Below are 26,533 nucleotides of genomic sequence, written 5' to 3'. Positions count from 1 at the left end.
ACCCACAAACTACTAAAACTTTAATAAAGATGAAATATCTGATATGAATAGTTCTATACCCATTAAATAACTGCAATTCTTTATGTAAAAACTCCCCTCCCCCCATAATCTCAAGGCCCAGATGGTTTCACTGGAGAATTCTACCAAACATTTAAAGAATTAACACCAATCTTATGGATTTACACAATCTCTTCCAGAAACAGAAGAAAAGAGTAGACTTCTAAAGTCATTTTGGGAGGTCAGTATTACCCTGATACCAAAATCAAAGAGAGAAGAAAAAAAAAAAAGAAATCTACACACCAATATTTCTCATCAACTTAAACATAAAATTTCTTGCCAAAACATTAGCGAACCTAATCCCACAATGCATTAAAAAAAATTATACACCATTACCACGTGGAATTTGTTCCAAGGATGAATGGCTGATTCAACATTTCAAAATCAATGAGCATAATCCACCATAGGAACAGGTTAAAGAAGAAAACTTACATGACCACATCTATTGATGCAGTAAAAGCATTTAACAAAATCCAACATCCATTCCTGATATAGACTCTCAGTGAAATATGAATAGAGGTGAATTTCGTGAACCTAGATTTTTGTCTATAAAACAACGGGCATCTATAAAAAAACTACAGTTAACATCATACCTAATGATGAAAGACTAAATGCTTCCCCTCAAGACTGGAAAAAAGCAAAGACGTCCACTCTCACCACTCTTATTCAATATATTTCTGGAAGTTCTAGCCACTGCAAAAGGCAAGGAAAGGAAATAGGCATTCAGATTGGAAAAGAAGAAATAAAGCTGTCCCTATTTGCAGATGACATGATTGACTACATAGAAATTCCCAAGGAATATACAAAAACAAAAACACTGGAACTAGTGAAGTCAGCACTGTGGCAAGATATAAAATGAATATACACACACAAAAAAAATCAAATTTCTACATGAACACATGGAAACTGAAATCAAAACCCAATGTAATTTATAATTTATCCAAAGAAATTCAAATACATAGGTATACACTTAACAAAATATGTACATGATACATATGCTGAAAACTACAAAATGTGATGAAAGAAATTAAGGACTTAAATAAATGTACAAACATACCATGTTCAGAGAAAAACAAATATCATATGATATCACTTATATGTGGAATCTAAAAAAAGGGTACAAGTGAACTTACCTACAAAATAGAAATAGAGTTACAGATGTAGAAAACAAACTTTTGGTTACCAGGGAGGAAAGTGGGGGGAGATGAGGGATAAATTGGGAGATTGGGATTGGCATATATACACTACTATACATAAAATAGATAACTAATAATAACCTACTGTATAGCACAGGGAACTCTACTCAAGACTCTGTAATGGCCTATATGGGAAAAGAATCTTAAAAAGAGTGGATATATGTATATGTATAACTGATTCACTTTGCTGTACAGCAAAAACTAATACAACATTGTAAATCGACTATACTCCAATAACAATTTAAAAAAAATACCATGTTCATGGGTTCAACACAGTAAAGCAGTCAATTCTCCTGAAATTGTTATATAGACTTAACACAGTTTCTACCAAAATCTCATCAAGTTTTTTTTTTTTTTTAGACATAGGGAGGCTTATTCTAAAAAGTATATTAAAAGCCACAGGCCCTAGTATAGCTAAAGGAATCTGACACAGAAGAGTAAAATGGGAGTAATCACTTTAGGGTTAGGGTTAGGGTAATCACTTTACTCAATAAAGCCTATGATATTACTAGAGTGATAAAGACCTGTGCACAGATGTTCATAGAAGCCTTATTCTTAATAGCCAAATACTACATACAATCCAGATGTCCTTCACTGGGTCAACGGTTAAAAAAATCATGGTACATACATACCACCAAAACAAAAACTTGATACAGGCAACAACTTGGATGAGTCCCAAGGGCATGCTGGATGAAAAAAAGCTACTTTCAAAAGGTATGGTTTCGGGACTTCCCTAGTGGCGCAGTGGTTAAGAATCCACCTGCCAATGCAGGGGACACACGTTCGATCCCTGGTCCTGGAAGAGCCCACATGCTGCAGAGCAGCTAAGCCTATGCACCTCAACTACTGATCCTGTTCTCTAGAGCCCATGAGCCACAGCTACCAAGCTCATGCGCCACAACTACTGAAGCTTGCGCCTAGAGCCTGTGCTCTGCAATGAGAGATGCCACCACAATGAGAAGCCCGCGCACCACAATGAAGGGTAGCCCCAGCTCACTGCAACTAGAGAAAGCCTGCGTGCAGCAACGAAAAATAAATATTTTTTTAAAGTCAAATAGAGACATGGAAAATATTTTTTAAGAAATGTATGGTTTCATTTATATAATTTTGAAATGCCAAAATTATAGAAATGGAAAAGAGATTAGATGTTGCGAAGGGTTAGGGACCAAGGAGGGAGAGTGGGAAAGGAGTGGATATGGCTATAAAAAGGAAATCTGAGGTATCCTTATTGTGATAGAACTATTCTGTATATTGTCTGTGGTGGTATATGCAAGAGCCTACTATGTGATAAAATTGTACAGAAGCACACACACACACACACACACACACACACACACACATGACTACAGGTAAACTTTGGGAAATCTGAATAAGATAGGTGGATTGTATCAATGTCAATATCTTACTTGTGGTACTGCATTGTCTTGCAAAATTCTACTACTGGAGGAAATAGTAAAGTCTACAGGGGATCTCTGTATTTTTTTTTTTTTTTTTTTTGGTTTTCAAAAGCAATAAGCTTTATTCAACAGCCCCTGGAGTATATTATTTCACAGAATCAATGTCATAGCTTCTCTCAGCCTCCTCAATAGTGTACACGTTCCCACCATGTTCTAACTGACAAAAAATTAAAAAGCAAAGAGGATGACTTCCTTTGTGGGGATAAAACATAAATTTAAGTGAACCTTTTAAAAATACCATCAATATTTATTTTTCTTGTAGAATTATATGTCATTTAAGTGGATACTTAAAGAGTTCTTTTGCACAATTGATTTTTGAAAGCTTTGAAATTGAGTAATTTGCCATTTCTTAGTGCTCTCTGAGTAAATACATGTATATTTTTTTCTGAGTTTTCACAGCTGCTAGAAACACCAGAAAGTGTATTTCTAACCAGATGACAGAGAGAGAGAGAGAGAGAGAGAGATGTGTATGGTGTAGGGAAAATGGATGTGGAAAGTGGGTGATGTTAATTTTAATTTTGTTAGTTGAAAATATTCCCCAATATCTGTATTATTTTTACAACTGTATGTTAATATACAATTATCTCCAAAATTTTCTATTAAAAAATCCTACTAATCTTTTTTTTTCAAGAATAATACTGCACCTTCAGCCATTAAAAAGAATGAAATCTTGGGCTTCCCTGGTGGCGCAGTGGTTGAGAGTCTGCCTGCCGATGCAGGGGACACGGGTTCGTGCCCCGGTTCGGGAAGATCCCACATGCCGCGGAGCGGCTAGGCCCATGAGCCGTGGCCGCTGTGCCTGCGCGTCCGGAGCCTGTGCTCCGCAACGGGAGAGGCCACAACAGTGAGAGGCCCGCGTACCGCAAAAAAAAAAAAAAAAAAAAAAAAAAATGAAATCTTGCCATGTGTGACAACATGAAGGGCATTATGCTACCTGAAGTGACATGCAGAAAGGCAAGAACCTTATGATTTCTCTTACATGTGTAATCTTAAAAAAAAAAAAAAAAACCTAAAGACACAGAACAGATTTGTAGTTAACTAAGGTGTGGGGTGGGGAGGTTGGGAAAAATGGATAAAGGGGATCAAACAGTTTTTAAAAAGTTGTCCATGTGCTGCTTTCTATTTTCTATACCCTAGGAATTCAATAAACATATTTATAATAAAAAAAAGAATAATACTGCATCATAATAGCTTGTTTATTGGCTGCCAATCAGGTTTGCATGAAACCTCATAATAAACAGCTACAGGCCACTGGCTCAAACTGAGGTGAAGGAGATATGCTTTTTGATGTTTCTGATAGTGAGAGTCATTGATCACACTGAGACACACTTGACACTTTCCTAAGAAGTCATCTGACTTCCTGTGAATTCCCTGGTGCTGTTAATGTGTAAGCAGTCTTCATGACCACTTCATGAGTGTGGTAGACAATACTTGGTAAGTGACTGGATAGATACCAGCTTGAAATAAATAGTTGAAGGAGCTGAGCTGTTTTCACTGAGATAAGGTGACATGAAGGATAAGATACCTGGGTTCAGATCCCTAGAGGGCTGTTTTGGGGCAAAGAAAGTAACTGTGTTCTCTGAGGTCCTAAGGGTAAATGAAGATCGGATCAGCAGTTGACCTCAGGGATGCTTTATAGATGCAGATATAGGCTCAGCAGAAAGAAGGACTAACTGAGCTGTCCAATAATGAGATGTGTTACTTCTGGCTGTAGAGAGTGTCCTATTATTGGAAGCATTTAAGCAGAAGTCATTGAACATCTCTCAGAAATGTGGAAATTTCCTTTCAATGTGCAGATTCTAACACCAAAGTAATCATGTGAAACAGGGCTGCCAGTGCTTTATCCCAACACATATCTCATTCCCTCACTGGCTTTTCTTTTTTCCTGACTGGAACCTTCTCTTCCTTGATGACTGGAAGGGAAAGAAAGGGACTCTGAGGTCTTGGGATCAATGTTCTATATAGACTGGAATATCTTTGCAGGAAAATTCAAGTTAATATTGGTTTTGGTGGATGTAGGGACATAGAACCCTGCAGTAACCTCCCAGACTAATCTGGGAGATTGACAAGGACACAAGATAACCACAGGAAGCTTTTAGTTCTGGCATTTTTGCATTATGAGAAATACAATTGTTTTCATGTCTGTTTTTCCTAATAAACTCTAAACTCTTTCAGGGATACTATATTTTACATTTCTTTGTGTTCTTCCTGCATTTAGAACCTTACACATAGTGGCTTCTTGATAGTTTCTCCATAAAGTGTTTCTCAGACATGATCAGATGGTTTGTGATGCAGTTTGTATACCAAATGCTAGGCTGGCATTTCCTCCCAGAGGGAAGAAAGCACTGGCTTCCACTTTCTTTTGGGTGACATCTAAAGTAGATAATGTGACTATTTCTAAAGGTAGCTCCCTACCACTTCCTTCATTTCATGGCAACCAGGGAGCTAAAACAATACATTTAAGACCTGAGCTTTTGATAAAGTTCCTAGTGCTGGACACATGAATCTGGTTTGATGCCTTAGGTGTGAGAAGAGTGGAGAGGCTGTGGGTATTTTCTTCAAGCTAAGCCTGGTAGGTTGGTGGACTGGGGAGGCATTTATAAATGATCAGGCCTTCTAAATGTTAGAAAACCTTGTTGATATATGTACCAGTATGGAGGTCTTTGCTTCCCACCATCCTCCTCACTCTTGGGAGTGGGGGCATTGGGGTGGGGGAAGGAGAGAGCAATGTGTTGCTCGTCCTTCAAAAAAGGAAAAAGGAAATCCAGAGTGGCTAAGTTAGGGAGAGAAAAAGAAGAGGCCTGGGCCAGAGGAAGGTGTGCTAAGGGAGACCAGGCCTTCTCAGGCCCCTTGGTGAAAGGATGAGAACACTCACAGCACAGGAGTCTGGCCTTGTAGCCCATATGAATGGTGGGGAGGGGTACCCTAGGACACACTAGGAGCCTGAGTCCTGGCCCAGCCAAACACCTGCCTGTCAGTCCTTCCAGGACTTCCCCGAGGATGGCCCTCCTCTCACTGGGATCTCTCCCAGTATGGCATTAGTAAGATAATACGGCCCTGGGAGGGAGGGTGGAGGGTAACCTAAAATTAGCCCTCTGGACCTGTTCAGCCAGCCCTTTAGGCTGTGTTGTTAACAGTGGAAACTGAGGGCCCTGCCTGCACCAGCCCCCGGGGCAGTAGGGGGCTCCCCTTGGAGGGGCCACCAGGGCCCAGTGCTTCGCAGAGGGGTAGGGGCAGCCCGGTGAGTACCTGGAGCCTAGGACGCGATGATGCTGTCAGGGACGAGTGAACCCTAAGCGCTGCCATCCAGACGACCTGTGATCACCACCTTGGTAGTCTGATTCCACTGGGTCTGGTTTCTGGGGGTGCTTGGGAGGTTAGTGGGGAAACCTTCCCGCAGAGGGAAGGATGGTTTCCTGCCGCATCTGTCCCAGGAAACTGTGTCTGCCTAGGCTCTGGGGTACAAATGGGCCTACTTCTTGAGGGAAATTGCTGCGGTTATGCAATACAGGGAAGGTGAAGTTTTGTCTTTGTGTCCCTGTGTAGTATTTGTGATTCTGTGTGTGGATGCAGCAGGGTGGGCTCAGGGCAGAAAGGCAGAGCTCCTCATTGTGTGTGTGTGGGGGGGGGGAAGATGAGTACTAAAAATAGTCTACTAATGCCTGGCATACTATTCTAGGGCCCACTGAAACCAGCCACTCTCCCATAGGAGTTCTTAACCTAGATTCACAGACACTCCCGCCCCCCACCCAAGAGGGCCTAAGATAGAATTCAAAGTGTCCAAAAATACAGATGGGGCAAACAATCACCTTTATATCCCCCTAATCTCTAACTGAAATTTACCATTTACTTCAAGGATGAATGCAGGCAGCAAATGGCAACAGTATTACTAGTTCCTGTAACTTGGTCACCAGAAGAAATCATAGATATTCCCTATCATATTACAGTTGTGGCAGAAATCTGGAAATGTCATTTATGCTCATAATCACTTAGAACTTATTAGTAGATCTTGTTATTTAACGTGTTAGTAAAGAACTTCTATTACTATATCATGCAGTTTTAAAAATATTTTGATAGCTGTATTTCAATATAATTGGTTTCCTTTAATTCTATATATTTTATGTATTAAAAATCATTCTGAGGGGACCAGAGACTTAGCCAGATTGTCACAGGGGCCAATGCCACTGAAAAAGGGTTTAAAACCCCTGCATTTTGGGGATCAGGACGAGGATCCTTGCACAGAATTGTCACACATAGAAACTCTTTGATTAATAAACCAGAGTACGGTGAGATTAGACAAAAGATGAGTTTGGTTTTTTATCCTATCTAATGAGATGAGACACAATTCACTCAAGTGTCCAAGGTAGCTGGGGTCATGCCTTGTTCTCCCTCTGGAGGCTCATTATATGGGCCCTGATGTGGGCTCATAGTATGACCTTGGTGAGAGCTTCAGCATTTCCCTTCACACTCCCTTTCCTCTTCATTTTTCTGAACACCACTCCCCCAAATAAAATAGTAAGGAGAGAATCCCTACTGGCTGTCAGAAGAAATGATTTGTAAAACAACCTTCTATGATTGAGATCCTGGAATCCAGTATGACCCTCAAACATGAGGATCCTGAGAGCTACAATATGACTGCTTGAGGCAAGGGGGAGAGGCATGTGTTTATTTTTCAGGTGGCAGTAGAAAGAACAGGATGGGGAATAAGGAAACCTGGATTCTATTTCTGGCCCTGCTATTGCCCTGATATAAGGCACCTGGAAAATCCCTTACCCTATTGGACTTCAGTTTCCTCATCCACAAAATGGGAATAATATTACCTATTCCACTATGTGAAATAGCTCTGAAAATCACACGATTATAGATGTGTTCTGAGTTCTTGCTAATGAGACAACTGTCAATAACAGCCATGTGACCTTAGGAAAAAGTCTCTGCTCTCCTCTAAGCCTTGGTTTTCCCATCTCTAAATTGAGGAAATTAAAGTAAATAATTTATTATGTACATTCCATCTCTGAAGTTATAGAGCTTTAACCTCAGGAGGGAGCAACAGCCATAGAAATTAGAGACCTAAGTAATAATAAAAATCATAGTGAAAATAGTTACTGAGTACTACATACAGGTGGTATTCTAAACATTTAAGATGTATTGATATTAACTCGTTTAATCCTAACAATAACCGTCTGAGGCAGATACTACTATCATACTATCTTTACAGATGAAGAAATAGGCACAGAGAGATTAAATGATCTGCCCTAGATCACACAACTACTAATTGGTAGAGCTGAGATTGAAGCAGAATCCCAGACCGTGTTTTACCACTTCCATATATGGCTTCCCAATCTGCACTGGGGTCAAAACAGACCTATGTAGAAGGAGTTATGATATAGTGTGATGACTGCTATAGTACTATTAAGAGCAAAGACTCAAGGAACTAACCCATTAGAAGGAGTTACATGTGACAGAAGGAAGCATGATATATATCAACAGCCATCATTTCTCTTCCCTTATCAATGGATCTTGGGGTATAAGTAGAGGAGTGGTAGGAAATGAGGCTGGAGATATTGGCCAAGGTTTTCTCATGAAGGACCTGTGAGCCTGGCAAGGCATCTGGGCTATACTCTGAAAGAAAGGGGAGTGATTAAAGGATTTAAAATAGAAGATTGACACAGAGAGGATTTGTACTTTTAAATGATCACTTTAGCTAAAATGTGGAGAAATTATTGAAAAGATAAACTAGCTAGGAGGCTACTACAACAGTTGATGCAAAAGATGATGGGGGTCTGGATAAGGCACTAGCAATTGGGTTGGCTATAGAGGCCTCTAGGAAGTAAAATCCTAGATTTGATGACCAATTAGATGCGAGTGGAACAATGAGATAAGAGGCCTGACATTAGTCTTGGGTGTTTGGTTTGGTTGACCAGTTGGATGATGAGGAACTGAGATGTGGATCTAGTTTGGTGATGGTGATAGTAGTAGTGGTGGTGTGATACTGCTGACTTTGAAGTACTTGAAAGAACTCAGTGAATACATACCTTTTGCTGAAGAGAGAGCTGGGGGACTTGGAGCGGTAGGCTTGAAATCATCCTGATAAAGGTGAGAGCTACAGCTCTAGAAAAAGGAGAGAACAAGGGGAACAAAACTATTTCAGGGGAGAAAAATCAGAAGAGTGTGCTGGCCAGGAAGCCAAGGGAAGACTACATAGGAGGAAGTGGTCAGTGGAGACAGATGTCCCAGAAAAGTCAGAAAAGGAAAGAGCTGAGAAACAGCCAGTAGATTTAACCACAAGGATGACTTTTAAAGAAATATCTCAGTGTGTGGTTGAGGGTGGGTGGAGACAGACTGCAGAGGGTGGAATTGGAGGTGAGGAAATGGATGGCAGACACCTCTTTGGAGATGTTTGGTGAAAAAGAGAGAGAAGAGAAGAAAAGTAGCTAGAGTAGGACAAAGGACAATAGAAGTGTTTTGTTTCCAAAGATGATTGAGGGGGAGGAGCCAGTGGAGAGGTTGAAGGCACAGAGGAAGCTCACCTTTGAAGATCTAGTATATGGTAGCTTTCTTTCTCTTAACAGCCCCATGAGGCAGGGACTATCATTTCTATCTTATAAATGAGGAAACTGAATCCCAAAGAAGGGAAGAGACTTGCCCAAAGCTTACTCAGATAGGAAATGGGGGTGCTGAGTTGCAAACTTAGGTCTGCCTCATTTCTAAAATTATCTTCTTATAATTACACCCGAAAAGTGAATAAATAAAAGACCATATATGGAGTTGATGCTGACTTGTGGCAGGGGGGCTAAAGTTGAGGGAGACCCCACCCACCCACCTCACAGTTTATTCTATGGGTGTGTATTTGAGGTCCCAGGCTAACAAAGAGGGGTGGAGGTGGACAGTGAATAAAAGGAGGTGTGAGCCCAGGGCTGCAGGGTATGGGAGAAGAGGGAGACTCAACCTCTGAAAACCCTACCAGCTTACCCTGATGACATTACCAACTGAGGGGGGTGACTTTGATTTTGGAGCACTAGGAACAGGACTAGAAATGCCAAGGGTTTAGGTTGAATCAGTCACTGGGCCATGGGTGATTTTGTAGGGCCTGGGGATAATGAGGAGAGAAGAGTTGAGGGTTGCGGCAAGGCTCCAGGCTGGGTGGAACAGAGAGGACGGGAAAAGGCTTGACTCAGAGAAATTGGGAAGCCATAGTTCCCAAAAAGATGCTGGCAGTCAAAGGGACTCCTGGATTGAAATGGTCCTGGTGGAAAAACTAGTTGTCGACAGAGAGGAGGACTTGTCCTGGAAACTTCAACTATTTCCTACTATCTCTTTGACTATGTTTTACTTGAATTCACCTTTTACTTTTACTTGTAATGTCACCTGTTTATTTAATCAGTGAATGCCATTCAACATCCATTTCCTGAGCAACCCTGTTGCCTGAAGTCTGAGAGGCCTGAGTCTGAGGGGAGGTCACATATGTGGGGCTGTGAAGAGGCTGAATCTCATCTAAAAGGTTGAGAGGTAGAGTTGAGGGCCTGCCCCATGAGACTGATGTCAGAATGCTCAGGGATTACAGCTTGACACCACAAAACACCATTCTGTTGGCTTATCAACTACCAGACCAGAACCACCTCATTAGTCCACACATTCTGAACCCAGGAAGATGTATCTACCAACACCCCAGCCATGATGTAGGCTCTACTGGGAGTGGAGGAATAATAAGATGGAGACAGGAGTCCTCACCCTGGAGTTTACACACTGATGAACCACAGATAAGTGGAAATGTGATGTGAAAGTTCATAGCTAAAGACTAGTTGTAATCCTTTGGAATCCCTGAGCAGAGGAGGAGGAGATTAGGGAAGGTTTCCCAGAAGTAGGAGTTTAAAGGGAAGGCAGAAGAACATATGCAAAGGCACCAGGCTGTGAAATGGCCTGATCTATTTTGGCAGCCATCTCTGGGGTCTGAAATAAGATGGAGTAGGAGTTAGAAGCAAGGGACCCATGAGTGAAGAGCCTGATGGTGAAAGATGGGGGGCAAGCATCCAGGCTTTTGATGGGAGCCCTCAGTCTCTCCTGTTTCTATCATCCACAGATCTGGCATATCCTCCTGCTCATAATGAGAATAGTTCTGCTCCAATCAGCCAAGGTGAACCTCATGGACATCACCAAAATCTTCTCCCTCCTGCAGCCCGATAAAGAGGAGGAGGACACCGACACGGGGGAGAAGCAGGCTCTCAATCAAGCAGTGTACAACAACGACTCTTATACCTTGGACCAGCTTTTGCGCCAGGAGCGTTATAAACGATTCATCAACAGTAGAAGTGGCTGGGGCGTCCCTGGGACACCCTTGCGCTTGGCTGCTTCTTATGGCCACCTTAGCTGCTTGCAGGTCCTCCTGGCACATGGTGCTGATGTTGACAGCTTGGACGTCAAGGCACAGACACCACTTTTTACCGCCGTCAGTCATGGCCATCTGGACTGTGTGCGTGTGCTTTTGGAAGCTGGTGCTTGTCCTGGTGGTAGCATCTACAACAACTGCTCTCCTGTGCTCACAGCTGCCCGTGACGGTGCTGTTGCCATCCTGAAGGAGCTCCTGGGTCATGGTGCAGAGGCCAACGTCAAGGCAAAACTACCAGTCTGGGCATCGAACATAGCTTCATGTTCTGGACCCCTCTATTTGGCTGCAGTCTACGGTCACCTTGATTGTTTCCGCCTGCTTTTGCTCCATGGGGCAGACCCTGATTACAACTGTACTGACCAGAACCTGCTGACTCGAGTCCCACAGCCCCGCACCCTCCTTGAAATCTGCCTGCACCATAATTGTGAGCCAGAGTACATCCGGCTGTTAATTGATTTTGGTGCTAACATCTACCTTCCATCTCTCTCCCTGGACCTGAACTCACAATATGATAAAGGCACTGCATTGCTGCTACAGGCCCGAGGTGAGTGTCAGGCAGCCCAGCTCTAATAGGCCTCCTGGCTTGGAGGGCCGAGGGCCCCAAATCACCCCCCAAGCTAATCCTTCTGGGATGAGTTGGAGAAAACACCATCTTCTTCCCTCTCCTGGGGCCCCAGTGGAGAAGAGGTTACAGATTCCTTTTTAGGGAAGGGATCACTAAGATGAGGTAGGGGATAGCACTAGCCCAGTTTCCTCTTCTGGCATTGCCCATGACTGTTTTGTGGCCTTGAACATGCCCTCTCTAGGCCTCAGTGTGTCCCCATTGGTACCATGCATTGAGGGCAGGGAGGGGACATTTCTTAGAAGGGAGAGAGCAATTAGGGCTGCAGTAGCCAGGGCAGGATGGATGTAAGCTTGGGTGGGAGAACTACACTGAGAATTGCTTCTCATGACCTGTTTTTTCCTTCCCGTAGCCACTCCACGGTCACTACTATCACAGGCTCGTTTAGTTATCCGCAGAGCCCTGCGCCATGCCAGCCAGCCACAAGCCATCGACCAGCTGGATATTCCCCCTGTGTTGATTAGCTATCTTAAACACCAACTGTAACCTTGCAGCCTGCCCAGAAACACACAATGCCTCCAAAAAACCACCTGGGGACCCAGGTAACTTGAGGATACTACAGCTCCACCCACTTGCCTGAAGCTGCTCTCCTGTATTATCCTCCACAATAAAATCCTCAACAAAATAAATCCTGGGGGCTGTTGTGTTGGTGTGTGTGTGGGGTGGGGGAGTTCACTGGGGGAAAGGGTCTGGTTGGCCATGGGGAAGGATTAGAGTGATCTGGCATTCAACAGGCATAGGAGCCTAGCCACTGAAAGAGAAAACTAACCCAATGGCCTATACATCCCCACCAAGATCCTTGAGAGAATTTGGAGCTGTAATGTCCTAGAAGCAAGGTCCTGAAGAATTCAGGTAAGTATAAGGGTAGCATCATCTTGCTCAGCCCTGTATCTCCATTGAATCTCTGGCTGCTAATTGTTAGCGAACCAAACTTGGGTCCACAGCCAATCTACTGACACCGGGTTGTGGTGAAGTAAAGGGGCTTCACCCTTTTCAGGGGCTGTTGCCCAATACCCTATTTGAGTCAAGTGACCAAGGAGTCTCCCATTCACTCACCTTGAATCATAGGCTGCAATTACACTAGTCTATTTTATAGTCAAGATCTAACTAGGAAAACAAACTACCAAATATTTGTCACAATGAATTTAACACAGAGAAGAAATTGGTTACATAGGTGATAGGCAGAGAATCTAAGAAGGACAGGAAGTTAACCCAGAGTTTAGTGACAGCAGGAGGCCAACATCACCCTTAGGTTGGAGGGTTGAGGGAGGAGGTATGTCCAGACTCTAGGGACAGGGGTCACCTGATAGAAAGTAGAATCACAGGCTTATCATGGGTATCCAAACAAGAGAAAAGGAATAAATACCCTCTCCTTTCCCTCATTCTTGTCCTTCAATCTGCTTTCAACGTCTGTCTCACTGAGGGAAACTAGAAGTCAACAAATATGAGAGCCTGGGAAACACAGCCTGCAGTGGTTAGTCGTCCTAACTGGTCCAGGCCACCAGGGCCTGGATCAGCACAGATAACTACCCGAATCCAGATCCAGGCACCTTCAATTTTGCTAAATCTTCATCTTTCCACAGTACCTTCTTTTATATCTCCTGCACCACTATGGGTGAGGATGTGTATGAGCAGTGAAAAAGACACAAGGTGAAGGGGTACAGGATGCGAGCCCAGATAATCTGCATATGGGGAGTACTTTAGATGTTTGGAGCTTTTTCTGGGAGCTGCCTTGACAGACCCACCCCCCATGTCCCTACATAATTATCTCCCATCATGCGGGAAGAGAGGCAGGGAATGGGATCTTGAACTGACTTGCCTCTCCCCATTCTTACCTCTCCCACTCTCCCTAGCTCCTAGTGCCTAAGAGGCTTTAGGAAGGAAGGCAAGAATACTGGACATCTATCCCCATGGTCCAGCCCCACTCAGCTTCCAGACTTTCAAATGCATAAAGCATTTTGGAGAGCAGTGCAACTGTTTATCTCCAAGGGGCAAGAGAACTGAAGGACTGGACTGTAAACACAGACTTTAGGGCAGTGAGCTTCAGGTCTCTTCTACCTTTCTTTCAATCTGGGTTCCTGAAGCGTGAGTTATCTGGGATTGCACTCCTCACTCTGCTCCCCATCCCCTTAGTCAGGGCTTAGGAGATTAGGAATCAAGCTCAGCAGCTCCATCTACTTTAGGACCCCAGGAAAGTACACCCTTCAAATGGGGCCTGGCCAGGGTGGCCTCCCTTGTGCCATCTGAAACACCGATTCTCTGGTTGACCCTTGAAAGCACGTAGATACTCTGGGCATATCAAAATAATTGCATTTGATGAGGATGTAGGAGTATACCAAATTCTAGGCAGAGAGGAAGAGCTGCAACTCTTTGCCCCATTTCCCAGATGAGCAGACTGAGAAACTTTCAAAGTTAAGTGCCCATGTTATTAGCAGCTCAGCTCTCCAGACCTCTCTGAGCTGTTGTTCTTCCAGTTGCCTGTGCTGCTGTGGGCAGAAACAACTTTAAGGCCTGCTGCCTTGGTTTCTTCCCCATCCAGACAACAGGTCTGGAGTGAAAATAGATCATCTCAAATTCTGATGATGAATCTTCTGAGGCAAATTTCCCTAGGAGGTGCGAGGAGGAGGTTCCTGGAATGAAGTGTCACCCTTGGCCTTTAGTCTCTTGTTGGCATTGCCCCCAGATAATATCCTAGCCTCCCCCCACCCTCCATTACAACCACCAGTTTCCAGGTAATTTGTTTTCCCAGTTAGATCTTGACTATAAACTGAACAAGTGGGAATGCAGCTTCCAAGAAAGCTGAATCTTAACCCTTCTCTCCCACTCTCCCTGTCTCCTCCTAACTTCCCTTTTTTCCTTCTTTCTTCTCTCCCTCTCTCCTTCCCTCCCTCCCTTGCTGGAATTGCCATTAGCCTAGGGCTGGCTCTGCTCTGCACATGCCACAGACCAGTCTGCATTCTTTCCTGCAATGGGAAAATTCTTCCGCTTTATTCGGAAAGGTGGCCCACAAAGACAAGATCCAAAGTGCAAATGGTCCACTGTACTGCCGAAACCACAGAGCTCTCCTTCAGCTGCTAACTTGAGGGAAAGGATAACGGAAGAGGTAGTGTTTGATCTTGGCCTTGAAGGGTGTAAAGTGTTTTAATTAGTAGAGAGGAAAGAAAAGGTATTAGTGGAGGGAACTCAGTGAGCAAAGACATAGAAGTGGGAAAAAGCAGGGCAGTTTGGGTAACCAATTTAGTCTGGTTCGAGTTCAATGTGTTTCAACAAGAGCTAGGCTGGGGACTAGACTGGAGAGGGCCCTGAATATCCTGGTCTTTCGAACTTGAAGATTTCAGTCCATAGAATGGGGCATGCATAGTCATAGGAATGACTTACTGACTGTATAGAGAACATGTTCCCTGATTTCCCAGGGCAAATCTGGCATAATTACATTTTTTACTGAAATATAACTGACATACAACATTATATTAGTTCCAAGTGTACAACGTAAGAATTCAATGTTTGTGTATATTGTGAAATAATCACCACAACAAATCTAGTTAACATCTGTCACCACACAGTTACAATTTTTTCTTGTGATGAGAACTTTTAAGATCTATTCTCTTAGCAACTTTCAGATGGGCAATACAGTATTATTAACTATATTCACTATATTGTACATTACAGCCCCATGACTTATTTATTTCATAACTGAAAGTTTGTCCCTTTTGACACCCTTCACCCATTTTGTCCACCCCCAACCCCTGCCTCTGGCAACCACCAATCTGTTCTCTGTGTGTATAAGCTCGCTTTTTTAAATTTTAGATTCTACATATAAGTGAAATCATATAGTATTTGTCTTCCTCTGAATTATTCACTTAGGAAAATGCCCTCCAGGTCAATCCATATTGTTGCAAATGACAAGATTTCATTATTTTCTATGGCAAAATAATATTCCAGTGTCTGTGTGTGCGCACGCACATCACATTTTCTTTACCCATTCATCCATTCTTGAACACTTGGGTTGCTTCCATGTTTTGGCTATTGTAAATAATGCTGCAGTGAACATGGGGGTGCACATATCTAGTGTCTTTGTTTTCTTTGGATAAGTACACATAAGCGGGATTGCTTGATCATATGGTAGTTCTATTTTTAATTTTGAGGCACCTCCATACTTTTATACATAGTGACTGCATCAATTTACATTCCCATGAGCTGTTCACAAGGGTTCCATTTGTTCCACATCCTTGCCAGCATTTGATATTTCTTATCTTTTTGATAACAGTCATTTTAACAGGGGTGAGGTCATATCTCATTTTGGTTTTAATTTGCATTTCCCTGATGATTAGTGATATTGAACACCTTTCCATGTCCCTGTTGCACATCTGTATCTTCTTTGAAAAAATGTCTATTCAGGTCCTCTGCCTATTTTTTAATCAGGTTGTTTGTTTTTTTGATGTTGAGTTGTATGAGTTCTTTTGATATTTTATATTAACCCCTTATAAGATATATTGTTTGCAAGTATCTTTTCCCATTTGGTAGGTTGCTTTTTCATTTTGTTGATAGTTTCCTTTGCTGTGCAGAAGCTTTTTAGTTTGATGTAATCCCACTTGTTTATTTTTGCTTTTGTTGCCTTTGCTTTTGGTGTCAAATCCAAAAAATCACTGCCAAGACTGATGTCAAGGAGCTTACCACCTATGTTTTCTTTTAGGAGTTTTATGGCTTCAGGTCTTATGTTCAAGTCTTTAATCCATTTTGAGTTAATTTTTGTGTATGGTGTAAAATAGAAGTCCAGTTTCATTGTTTTGCATGTGACTCTCCAGTTTTCCCAACACCATTTATTGAAGAGACTGTCCTGTCCTCATTGTATATCTTGGCTCTTTGTCATTAATTAATTGACCACATATGCTTAGGTTTATTCTGGCAGCATTAATTTAACCACTCTCTTGTGGGCCCAGGGCATTTGACTGCTTACAGAACATTTACACATCCATTATTTCATTTACTTCTATTATAACTCTGAGGTAGGCAGAACAGTTTTTGTACAGATGTGGAAACTAAGGCCCAGAGAAGGGAAGAAAGTTGTCCAAGGTCACACAGTGAGGCAATGGTAGAACAAGAATTAGAACCCATGAGGTTTCTTGTCTAAGACAGGGCTTTCACAGGATACCACGTTCTGCTTCATATGTGAGTGGGAGCACTGGGGAAGAGGGGGGCAAGCCCTGACTTCATTTCATAGGCCTGGGCAGTGTGTATACAGGCCTCTCTCTTACTGAGAATGGTGGCAGCCCCTTAGTTGTCAGAGGCCCCAGCCCTTATCCCCATGATAGAATGGGCGCTCAGAAGTAATGCAGCAAGCAAGGGACAGTGGCAGCCCCAGGCACTGAGGATAGGCTAAAGGGCTTGGGACAAGTCCAGAGTGAGGGTCTGGACATATGGGAGGAGCAGAGCTCTCCCTCTCCCTGCTCTATTTTTGTTGGTTATTTCCAAACTCTAAAGGGGTTTCATTGCTCTCCTAGCCTCAGGGAAACCCTGCTCTTCCATGTTCAAGCCATCTTCTTGATGAAGATTCAAGACGAACAACCATCTGTTTCATCCTGGTACCTTCTGAGTTACAGTCACAGTCGACATTGGCTTCCAGAAACTAGTCTACTTGCTAGCTCCTACTTTGCCAGTCTCCTCCCAGTACAGGTTGCCTCCTCCTAGTAGAAAAGTGGAGCCCGGGCTGATGGCAAGTTCTGCTCAAGTGACTCATCCAATACCTTCACCTGCAGTTCCTTCACCTCCTTGACTCTCACAACATCATCTACCCTCCATTTTACCACCTGCTCCCTTGGCTTCACTTGGAAATGCTGGTCCTCCTTTCTAGTTAGAATTGCCTGTTTCCAGAAGTGACATTCCTGGAACCTTATGGTTTGACCCCACAGAATCTCCCATTCTTTCACACAACAAATATTTATTGAGATCTACTCTGTGTCAGGCTCTGTGTTTTAGGGACCATGTTATCTACTACCTTCTCTTCATTTGTTTCCCTCCCCTGTCTTCTCTTCCTTCCCTGTCTATCTTTGACCCTGTGTTCATTAAATCACTTCAGTCTCTCACCCAGTAACACACAAACTTTGGATCAAGCCATTGTCCTCTCCTAAGCCTGGACTGATGAACACTATAGAAGAAATAATAATAATAACAAAAGGGCCTTTATTGACTTTCCCATTCTCTACAGTAACTAATTCAAACTTTGTCCAATAATAGCAAGTTTCCTTGAACCTCCCCAGTTACTGCTTTTCCTCTCACTTTGGGGAATTTGCCTTCCACTCTCCAGAGCAGGTAGAGATCATTAGATGTGATATCATCAACTTTCCATAACAACACATTCTATGGCATCCACACATCCTTCCCTCTTGTCTTAGTCCTTCCTCCCAGCCAAGGCCCACTCATCCGTAGGGGCTCTGGTTCCCATCCCCAACCACATCCAGGGCCTCCCACCCATCAATTATCCTGTTTCCTATATCTTCACCTTGATTGGTTTTCCCCCTCAGCATATAAACAAGCTCATATCTTTCCATCTTGTAAAAACAAACCTGAACCCAAGAGCCCCCTCTACCTACTATCTCTTTGCAGTCAAACTTCTAGGGCAAGGAAGCTGCATACATTCTCCCTTTCCTTGCAGACCAAATTCTTGACACTCCACTGCAGTCTGGAATACACCCTCACGTCTGTTCCAAACTGGCCTTGCCCACATCACCAGTGACTACTCAGATCCATATCCAATGGCACCTTTTCTACGTTTATCTTGCTGTGCCTCTGGGCAGCATCTGACACATACACTCTTGGTAATATCACCTTTTATAAAACCCCTGTGTCTCCCCTGGTTTCTGGGAGAGTCAGCTCTCCTGGCTCCGGTCTCACTTGCCAATCCCTCCCTCTCAGAGTTTTGAAAGCTCCTATTCCTTTTTTTTTTTTTTTTTTTTTTGTGGTACGCGGGCCTCTCACTGTTGTGGCCTATCTCGTTGCGGAGCACAGGCTCCGGACGTGCAGGCCCAGCAGCCATGGCTCACGGGCCTAGCCACTCCGTGGCATGTGGGATCTTCCCGGACTGGGGCACGAACCCGTGTCCCCTGCATCGGCAGGCGGACCCTCAACCACTGCGCCACCAGGGAAGCCCTGAAAGCTCCTATTCCTTACTCTTCTCTTTCTCTCACACCCTTCATCACCAAGTCTGGCCAGTTCTATCTTCCAAATACATCTAGAACTCAACTGCTTCTCACCGCCTCTAGTGCCTCTACCCTCTTCTCACCTGGATCACTGTAGGGGCCTCTGTCCTGATCTCACTGCTTCCTCCTTCCTTGCTGCTACAGCTCCCTAGACATTTCACTAAGACCATGCCAACTCCTCAGCTCAAAATCTGCAAAGTTTAAAGTCTTTACAATAATGCAAAAAGTCATATGCCATCTGCCTCCCATGTTCTCTCTGACCCCCTCTCCCACCACTTTTCTCCACAGTCACTCTACTCTAGCTATACTGCCTACCTTGTTGTTCCTCTAATATTCCAGCATGTTCCCACCTCAGGATCTTTGTACTTGTTGTTCTTTCTGCCTGGGATGCTTCTCCTCCAGATAGTCTCATAGTTTGCTCCCTCAGTTCCCTCAGATCTTTGCTTGACTTTCACCTTTTCAGTGAGGCCTACCCCAACTGCCCTGTTTAAAGCAGCACCCTCCCACCAGTACTCCTTCTACCCCTTTCCTGCTCTATTTTTCTTCATAACATTTATTGCCATCTGACATACTATATACTTTACTTATGTATTTTGTTCATTGTCAGCCCTCATGGAGCTTTCATTATAATGATGGGAAATAGACAGTTAAAAAGTGACAATAAAAACAAATAAATAACAATAAAAATAATATACCAGGAAGTGGTAAATGCTATGGGTAAGAAAAAGAGGCCAATTAAGGGGTTGGGGAGTAAAGGGGTTAGGAATGGGGATTGCTATTTTATATTCAAGTATCCAGGGAAGGTTTCACTAATAAGGTGACATTTGAAGGCAATGAGGCACAAACTATGTCAGTAACTATGTCAGAGCCCCCAGAGCATCTGGCTTTGAAGGCCAGGGAGTTTGATTGCGGGAGCTCCACAGAACTGGGGGAGACAGAGAATCCATTCTTGGAGGGTGCACACAAGGTCTCATGCACACGAGGACCCAGAGCAAAAGCAGTGACTTCATAGGATCCTGGGCCAGACCTACCTGTGGGTCTTGGAGGGTCTCCTCGGGAGGCAGGGGTGAGCTATGGTTCACTGTGGGGACAAAAAAACTGGAGGAAGGGGTACCAGGGGATATTCATCAGTGTGAGTTTTCCTGGAGGTTGCCATTTGGCACTAAAACCTGGCCCCGCCCAACAGCCTGTTGGTTCCAGCACTGGGATGCCAGAGAGGCCAAAAAACCAATAGGGTGGGAACACAGCCCCACCCATCAGCAGACAGGCTGACTAAAGGCTTCCCAAGCCCACAGCTGACTCTACATGTGCCCCTTGACACAGCCTTGCCCACTAGAGGGCCAAGGCCCAACTCCACACACCAGTGGGCAGGCACCAGCCAATCCTGCCAAGAAGCCTGCACAAACATCTAGACCAGCCTCACCCACCAGAGGCAAACACAAGAAGCAAGAAAGCTACTATCCAGGACACTGCAGAACTGAATCCACAAATACAGATTAGAACCTACTCTGGGACCAGTTGGTTCCTGGCCCATGGGTGACAAGAGGGGAGTGTACTGTTGGGATATATAGGACATACTCTACAAAGGGCCAATTCTCTAGGGTCGAGAAACATAACTAACCTTCCACACATAAAAATACAAAAAGAAATCGAGACAAAATGATATGGCAGAGGATGAGATAAAACCCCAGAAGAGTAACTAACATGGAGTTATGCAATATGCCCAAGAAAGAGTTCAGAGTAATTATCATAAAGATGATCCAAGAATTCAGGAAAGGAATGGATGCACAGAGTGATAAGTTACAATAAAATTTTCACAAAGAGTTAGAAAATATAAAGAACAACCAAACAAAGTTGAAGAATACAATAACTGAAATGAAAAACAAACTAGAAGAAATCAATAGCAGAATAAATGAGGCAAAAGAATGGATAAGTGAGCTGGAAGACAGAGTGGTGGAAATCACTGCTATGAAATAGAAGAAAGAATGGAAAGAAATGAGGACACTTTAAGAGACCTCTGGGACAATGTCAAATGCACCAACATTCACATTATAGGCAACCCAGAAGAAGAGAGAGAAAGGGCCTGAGAAGATATCTGAAGAGATGATAGCTGAAAACTTCCCTAACATGGGAAAGGAAACAGTCAAACAAGTGCAGAAAGCACAGAGAGTCCCATATAGGATCAACCCAAGGAGGAACCCACCAAGACACATACTAATCAAATGGACAAAAATTAAAGATAAAAAGAAAATATTAACAGAAACAAGGGAACAGTTACAAATAACATACAAGGGAATCCCTATGAGGTTATCACCTGATTTTTCAGCAGAAGCACTGCAGGCCAGAAGGGAGTGGCACAATGTATTTAAAGTGATGAAAGGGGAAAACCTAAAACCAAGAATACTCTATGAAACAAGGCTCTTGTTCAGATTTGACAGAGAAACCAAAAGCTTTGCAGACTAGCAAAAGCTAAAGAATTCAGCTTGACAAGAAATGCTAAATTAACTTCTCTAGAAGGAAAAGAAAAGGCCAAAATTAGAAACAAGAAAATTACAAAATGAGAAAGCTCAATGGTAAAGGCAAACATACAGTAAAAGTAGGAAATCATCCACACACAAATATATCTAAACCAGCAATTGTGAGAGGAGGAGAGTACAAATGCAGGATATTTGAAATGTATTTGAAATTAAGAGATCAGCAACTTAAAACAATCATAAATATATATAGACTGCTATAACAAAACCTCAGGGTAACAGCAACCAAAAATCTACAATGGATATACACACAAAAAAGAAAAAGGAATGCAAACGCAACACTAAAGATAGTCAACAAATCATAAGAGAGGCGAATGAAAGAAGAAAGGAAGAAAAAAGACTTACAAAAAAATCCGAAACAATGGACACAATGGCAGTAAGAACATACACATTGATAATTACCTTAAATGTAAATGGATTAATGCTCTAACAAATGACATAGACTGGCTGAATGGATACAAAAACAAGACCCATATATATGCTGACTACAAGAGACCCACTTCAGATCTAGAGACACATACAGACTGAAAATGAGGGGATGGAAAAAGGTATTACATGCAAATAGAAATCAAAAGAAAGCTGGATTAGTGGTACTCATATCAGACAAAATAGACTTTAAAATAAATCTGTGGGCTTCCCTGGTGGCGCAGTAGTTGAGAGTCCGCCTGCCGATGCAGGGGACTGGGTTCATGCCCCGGTCTGGGAAGATACCACATTCTGCGGAGTGGCTGGGCCCGTGAGCCATGTCCACTGAGCCTGCACGTCTGGAGCCTGTGCTCTGCAACGGGAGAGGCCACAACAGTAAGAGGCCCAGGTACCGCAAAAAATAATAATAAAATAAAATAAAAAATAAAGACTGTTAAAAGAGACAAGGAAGGACAGTACATAATGATCAAGGAATCAACCTAAAAAGAAGATATAACAATTGTAAATATATATGCACCAAACATAGGAGCACACCATATATAAGGCAAATTCTAACAGCCATAAAAGGTGAAATCAACAGTAGCACAATAATATTGGGGGACTTTAACACCCCACCTACATCAATGGACAGATATTTCAGACAGAAAATCAATAAGGAAACACAGGCCTTAAATGACACATTAGACCATATTGACTTAATTGATATTTATAGAGCATTCCATACAAAAGCAGCAGAATACACCTTCTAATAAAGTACACATGGATTCTCCAGGATAGATCACATGCTGACCCACAAAGCAAGGCTCAGTAAATTTAAGAAAATTGAAATCATATCCAGCAACTTTCCCAACCACAACACTATGAGATTAGAAATCAACTACATGAGAAAAACTGCAAAAGACACAAAACATGTGGAGGCTAAACAATATGCTACTAAATAACCAATGGATCACTGAAGAAATCAAAGAATAATAAAAAAAATACCTAGAGACAAATGAAAACAAAAGCACAATGATCCAAAACCTACAGGATACAGCAAAAGCAGTTCTAAGAGGGAAGTTTATAGTGATACAAGCTTACATCAAGAAACAAAGAAAATCTCAAATACACAACATAACCTTACACTTAAAGCAACTAGAGAAAGAAGAACAAACAAAACCCAAAGTTAGTAGATGGAAAATCATAAATATCAGAGCAAAAATAAATGAAATAGAGATGAAGAAAACAATAGCAAAGATCAATGAAACTAAAAGCTGTTTCTTTGAGAAGATAGACAAAATTGATAAACCATTAGCCAGACTCATCAAGAAAAAAAGGGATAGGGCTCAAATCAATAAAATTAGAAATGAAAAAGGAGAAGTTACAAACAACACCACAGTTATGCAAAGGACCATAAAAAACTATTACAGGCCAATATGCCAATAAATTGGACAACCTAGAAGAAATGGACAAATTCTTAGAAAGCTACCATCTTCTAAGACTGAACCAGGAAGAAACAGAAAATATGAACAGAATGATTACAAGTGCTGAATTGAATCTATGAATTTAAAACTCCCAATAAACAAAACACCAGGACCAGACGACTTCACAGGAAATTCTACCAAACATCTAGAGAAGAGTTAACACCTATCCTTCTGAAACTGTTCCAAAAAATTGTAGGGGAAGGAACACTTCCAAACTCATTCTATGAAGCCACCATCACCCTGACACCAAAACCAGACAAAGATACCACAAGAAAAAAAATTACAGGCCAATATCACTGATGAACACAGATGCACAAAGTGCCACAAAATACTAGCAAACCAAATGCAACAATCCATTAAAAGGATCATATACCATGATCAAGTGGGATTTATACCAGAGATGCAAGGAAATTTCAATATCCACAAATCAATCAGTGTGATACACTACACTAACAAATTGAAGAATGAAAACCATATGATCATGTCAAAAGATGCAGGAAAAGCTTTTGATAAAATTAAACATCCATTTATGATAAAAACTCTCCAAAAAGTGGGCACAGAGGGAATGTATCTAAACATAATGAAGGTCATATATAACAAACCCACAGCTAACACCACACTCAATTGTGAAAAATTGAAAGCATTTCCTCTAAGATCAGGAACAAGACAAGGATTTCCACTATCATCACTTTTATTCAACATAGTTCTGGAAGTCTTAGCCACGGCAATTAGAGAAGAAAAAGAAATAAAAGGAATCCAAATTGGAAAAGATGAAGTAAAACTGTCACTGTCTGCAGATGACATTACACTATACATAGAAAATCCTAAAGAGGCTACCAGAAAACTACTAGAGCTCATCAATGAATTTCGTAAAGTTTCAGGATACAAAATTAATACACAGAAATCTGATGCATTTCTATACACTCACAATGAAAGATCAGAAAGAGAAATTAAGGAAACAATCACATTTACCATTGCATCAAAAAGAATAAAATACCTAGGAATAAACCTACCTAGGGAGGCACGAGAACTGCACTACAAAAACTATAAGATGCTGATGAAAGAAATCGAAGATGACTCAAACAGATGGAAAGATATACCATGTTCTTACATTGGAAGAATCAATATTGTTAAAATGACTATACTACCCAATGCGATCTACAGATTCAAAGCAATCCCTATCAAATTACCAACGGCATTTTTCACAGAACTAGCATAAAATAATTTTTAACTTCGTATGGAAACATAAAAGAGCCCAAATAACAAAGCATTCTTGAGAAAGAAAAAGGGAGCTGGAGGAATCAGGCTCCCTGACTTCAGACTATACTACAAAGCTACAGTAATCAATACAGTGTGGTATTGGCACAAAAAAAACAGAAATATAGATCAATGTCACAGGATAGAAATCCCAGAAATAACCCATGTGCCTAAGGTCAATTAATCTATGACAAAGGAGGCAAGAATGTACAATGGAGAAAAGACAGTCTCTTCAATAAGTGGTGTTGGGAAAACTGTACAGTTACATGTAAGAGAATGAAATTAGAGCATTCTCTAACACCATACACAAAAATAAACTCATAATGAATTAAAGACCTAAATGTAAGACTGTATGCTGTAAAACTCTTAGAGGAAAATATAGGCAGGATACTCTTTGACATAAATCATGGCAATATCTTTTTGGATCTGTCTCCTAGAGTAATGGAAATAAAAACAAAAATAAGCAAATGGGACCTAATTAAACCTAAAAGTTTTTGCACAACAAAGGAAACCATAAACAAAACCAAAAGACAACCTACAGAATAGGAGAAAATATTTGAAAATCATTTGACCGACAAGGGTTTAACCTCCAAAATATACAAACAGCTCATGTAGCTCTATATCAAAAAAACAAACAACCCAATCAAAAGATGGGCAGAAGATCTAAATAGACATTTCTCCAAGGAAGACACACAGATGGCCAAAAGGCACATGAAAATATGCTCAACATCACTAAGTATTAGAGAAATGACTACAGTGAAGTATCACCTCACACCCGTCAGAATGGCCACCATCAAAAAGTCTACAAACAATAAATGCTGGAGAGGGTGTGGAGAAAAGGGAACTCTCCTACACTGGTGATGGTAATGTGAATTGGTGCAACCATTATGGAGAAGAGTATGGAGGTTCCTTAAAAAAATTAAATAAAGAGCTGCCATGTGATACAGCAATCCCACTCCTGGCATACATCCAGAGAAAACCATAATTTGAAAAGATACATGCAGTCCAATGTTCATTGCAGCACTATTTACAATAGCCAAGGCATGGAAGCAACCTAAATGTCCATCAACAGATGAATGGATAAAGAAGATGTGGTATATTTATACAATAGAATATTACTCAGCCATATAAAAGAATGAAGTAATGCCATTTGCAACAATACGGATGGACCTAGAGATTATCATACTAAGTGAAATAAGCCAGAGAGAGAAAGACTAATATCATATGATATCGCTTATATGTGGAACCTTAAAAAAAATAAAGATACAGATGAACTTATATGCAAAACCGAAACAGATCTACAGACATAGAAAACAAACTTATAGTTACCTAAGGAGAAAGTTGGGGGGAGGGATAAATTAGGAGTTTGGGATTAACTACTATGTATAAAATAGATAACCATCAAGGACCTACAGTATAGCACAGGGGCCTAGAGTCAGCATTTTGCAATAATGTATAAGGGAAAAGAATCTGGAAAAAAAAAGATATATATGTTGTATAACTGAATCACTTTGCTGAACACCTGAAACTAACACAACATTGTATATCAAGTATATTTCAATAAAATAAGCAAGTTTTAAAAAAAGCTCTGTATAAAGAGTCACAGGCTCTTTTGTGTTTATATGAAAAAATGGTTTCAAAATTAGTTCTATAACTTTAAAGAGCTGTACACTGAATCGGAAGTAGACCAACAATACTAATACAGTATCAGCAGCTAACATTTATTGAGAGTTTTGTATGTATCAGGCTCTGTGCTGAGTACTTCTGTGTTATACTCATTTAATTCTTACCACAACTCTGTGACATGGGCACTCTTATTATTACTTTTTTTTCAGAAGAGAAAACTGGAACTCAGAGAGGGGAATTAACCTGCCAGTTCACACTGCTCCAAAGTGGTATGGCCAGCATCCCAGCCCAGGCAGTCTGGTAGCAGAGCCACTAC

The 26,533-nt window shown here is 41.8% G+C and overlaps 1 protein-coding gene across 1 annotated transcript; it reads left to right on the top strand.

Moving 5' to 3' along the window:
- Window positions 1-10,811: 10,811 nt before the first annotated feature.
- ASB12 (ankyrin repeat and SOCS box containing 12) lies at window positions 10,812-12,201 on the top strand (the record flags this gene model as incomplete). Its single annotated transcript, XM_079728318.1, has 2 exons — window positions 10,812-11,637; window positions 12,068-12,201. 2 exons carry the CDS (start codon window positions 10,812-10,814, stop codon window positions 12,199-12,201), a joined length of 960 nt encoding a protein of 319 aa, XP_079584444.1.
- Window positions 12,202-26,533: the final 14,332 nt, after the last annotated feature.

Source organism: Hyperoodon ampullatus (assembly GCF_949752795.1).
Source record: "Hyperoodon ampullatus genome assembly, chromosome: X".
In the NCBI taxonomy this organism is placed as follows: Eukaryota; Metazoa; Chordata; class Mammalia; order Artiodactyla; family Ziphiidae; genus Hyperoodon; species Hyperoodon ampullatus.
The sequence above is the reverse complement of the archived record's forward strand: the minus strand, read 5'-3'. Positions and strand labels throughout refer to the sequence as shown.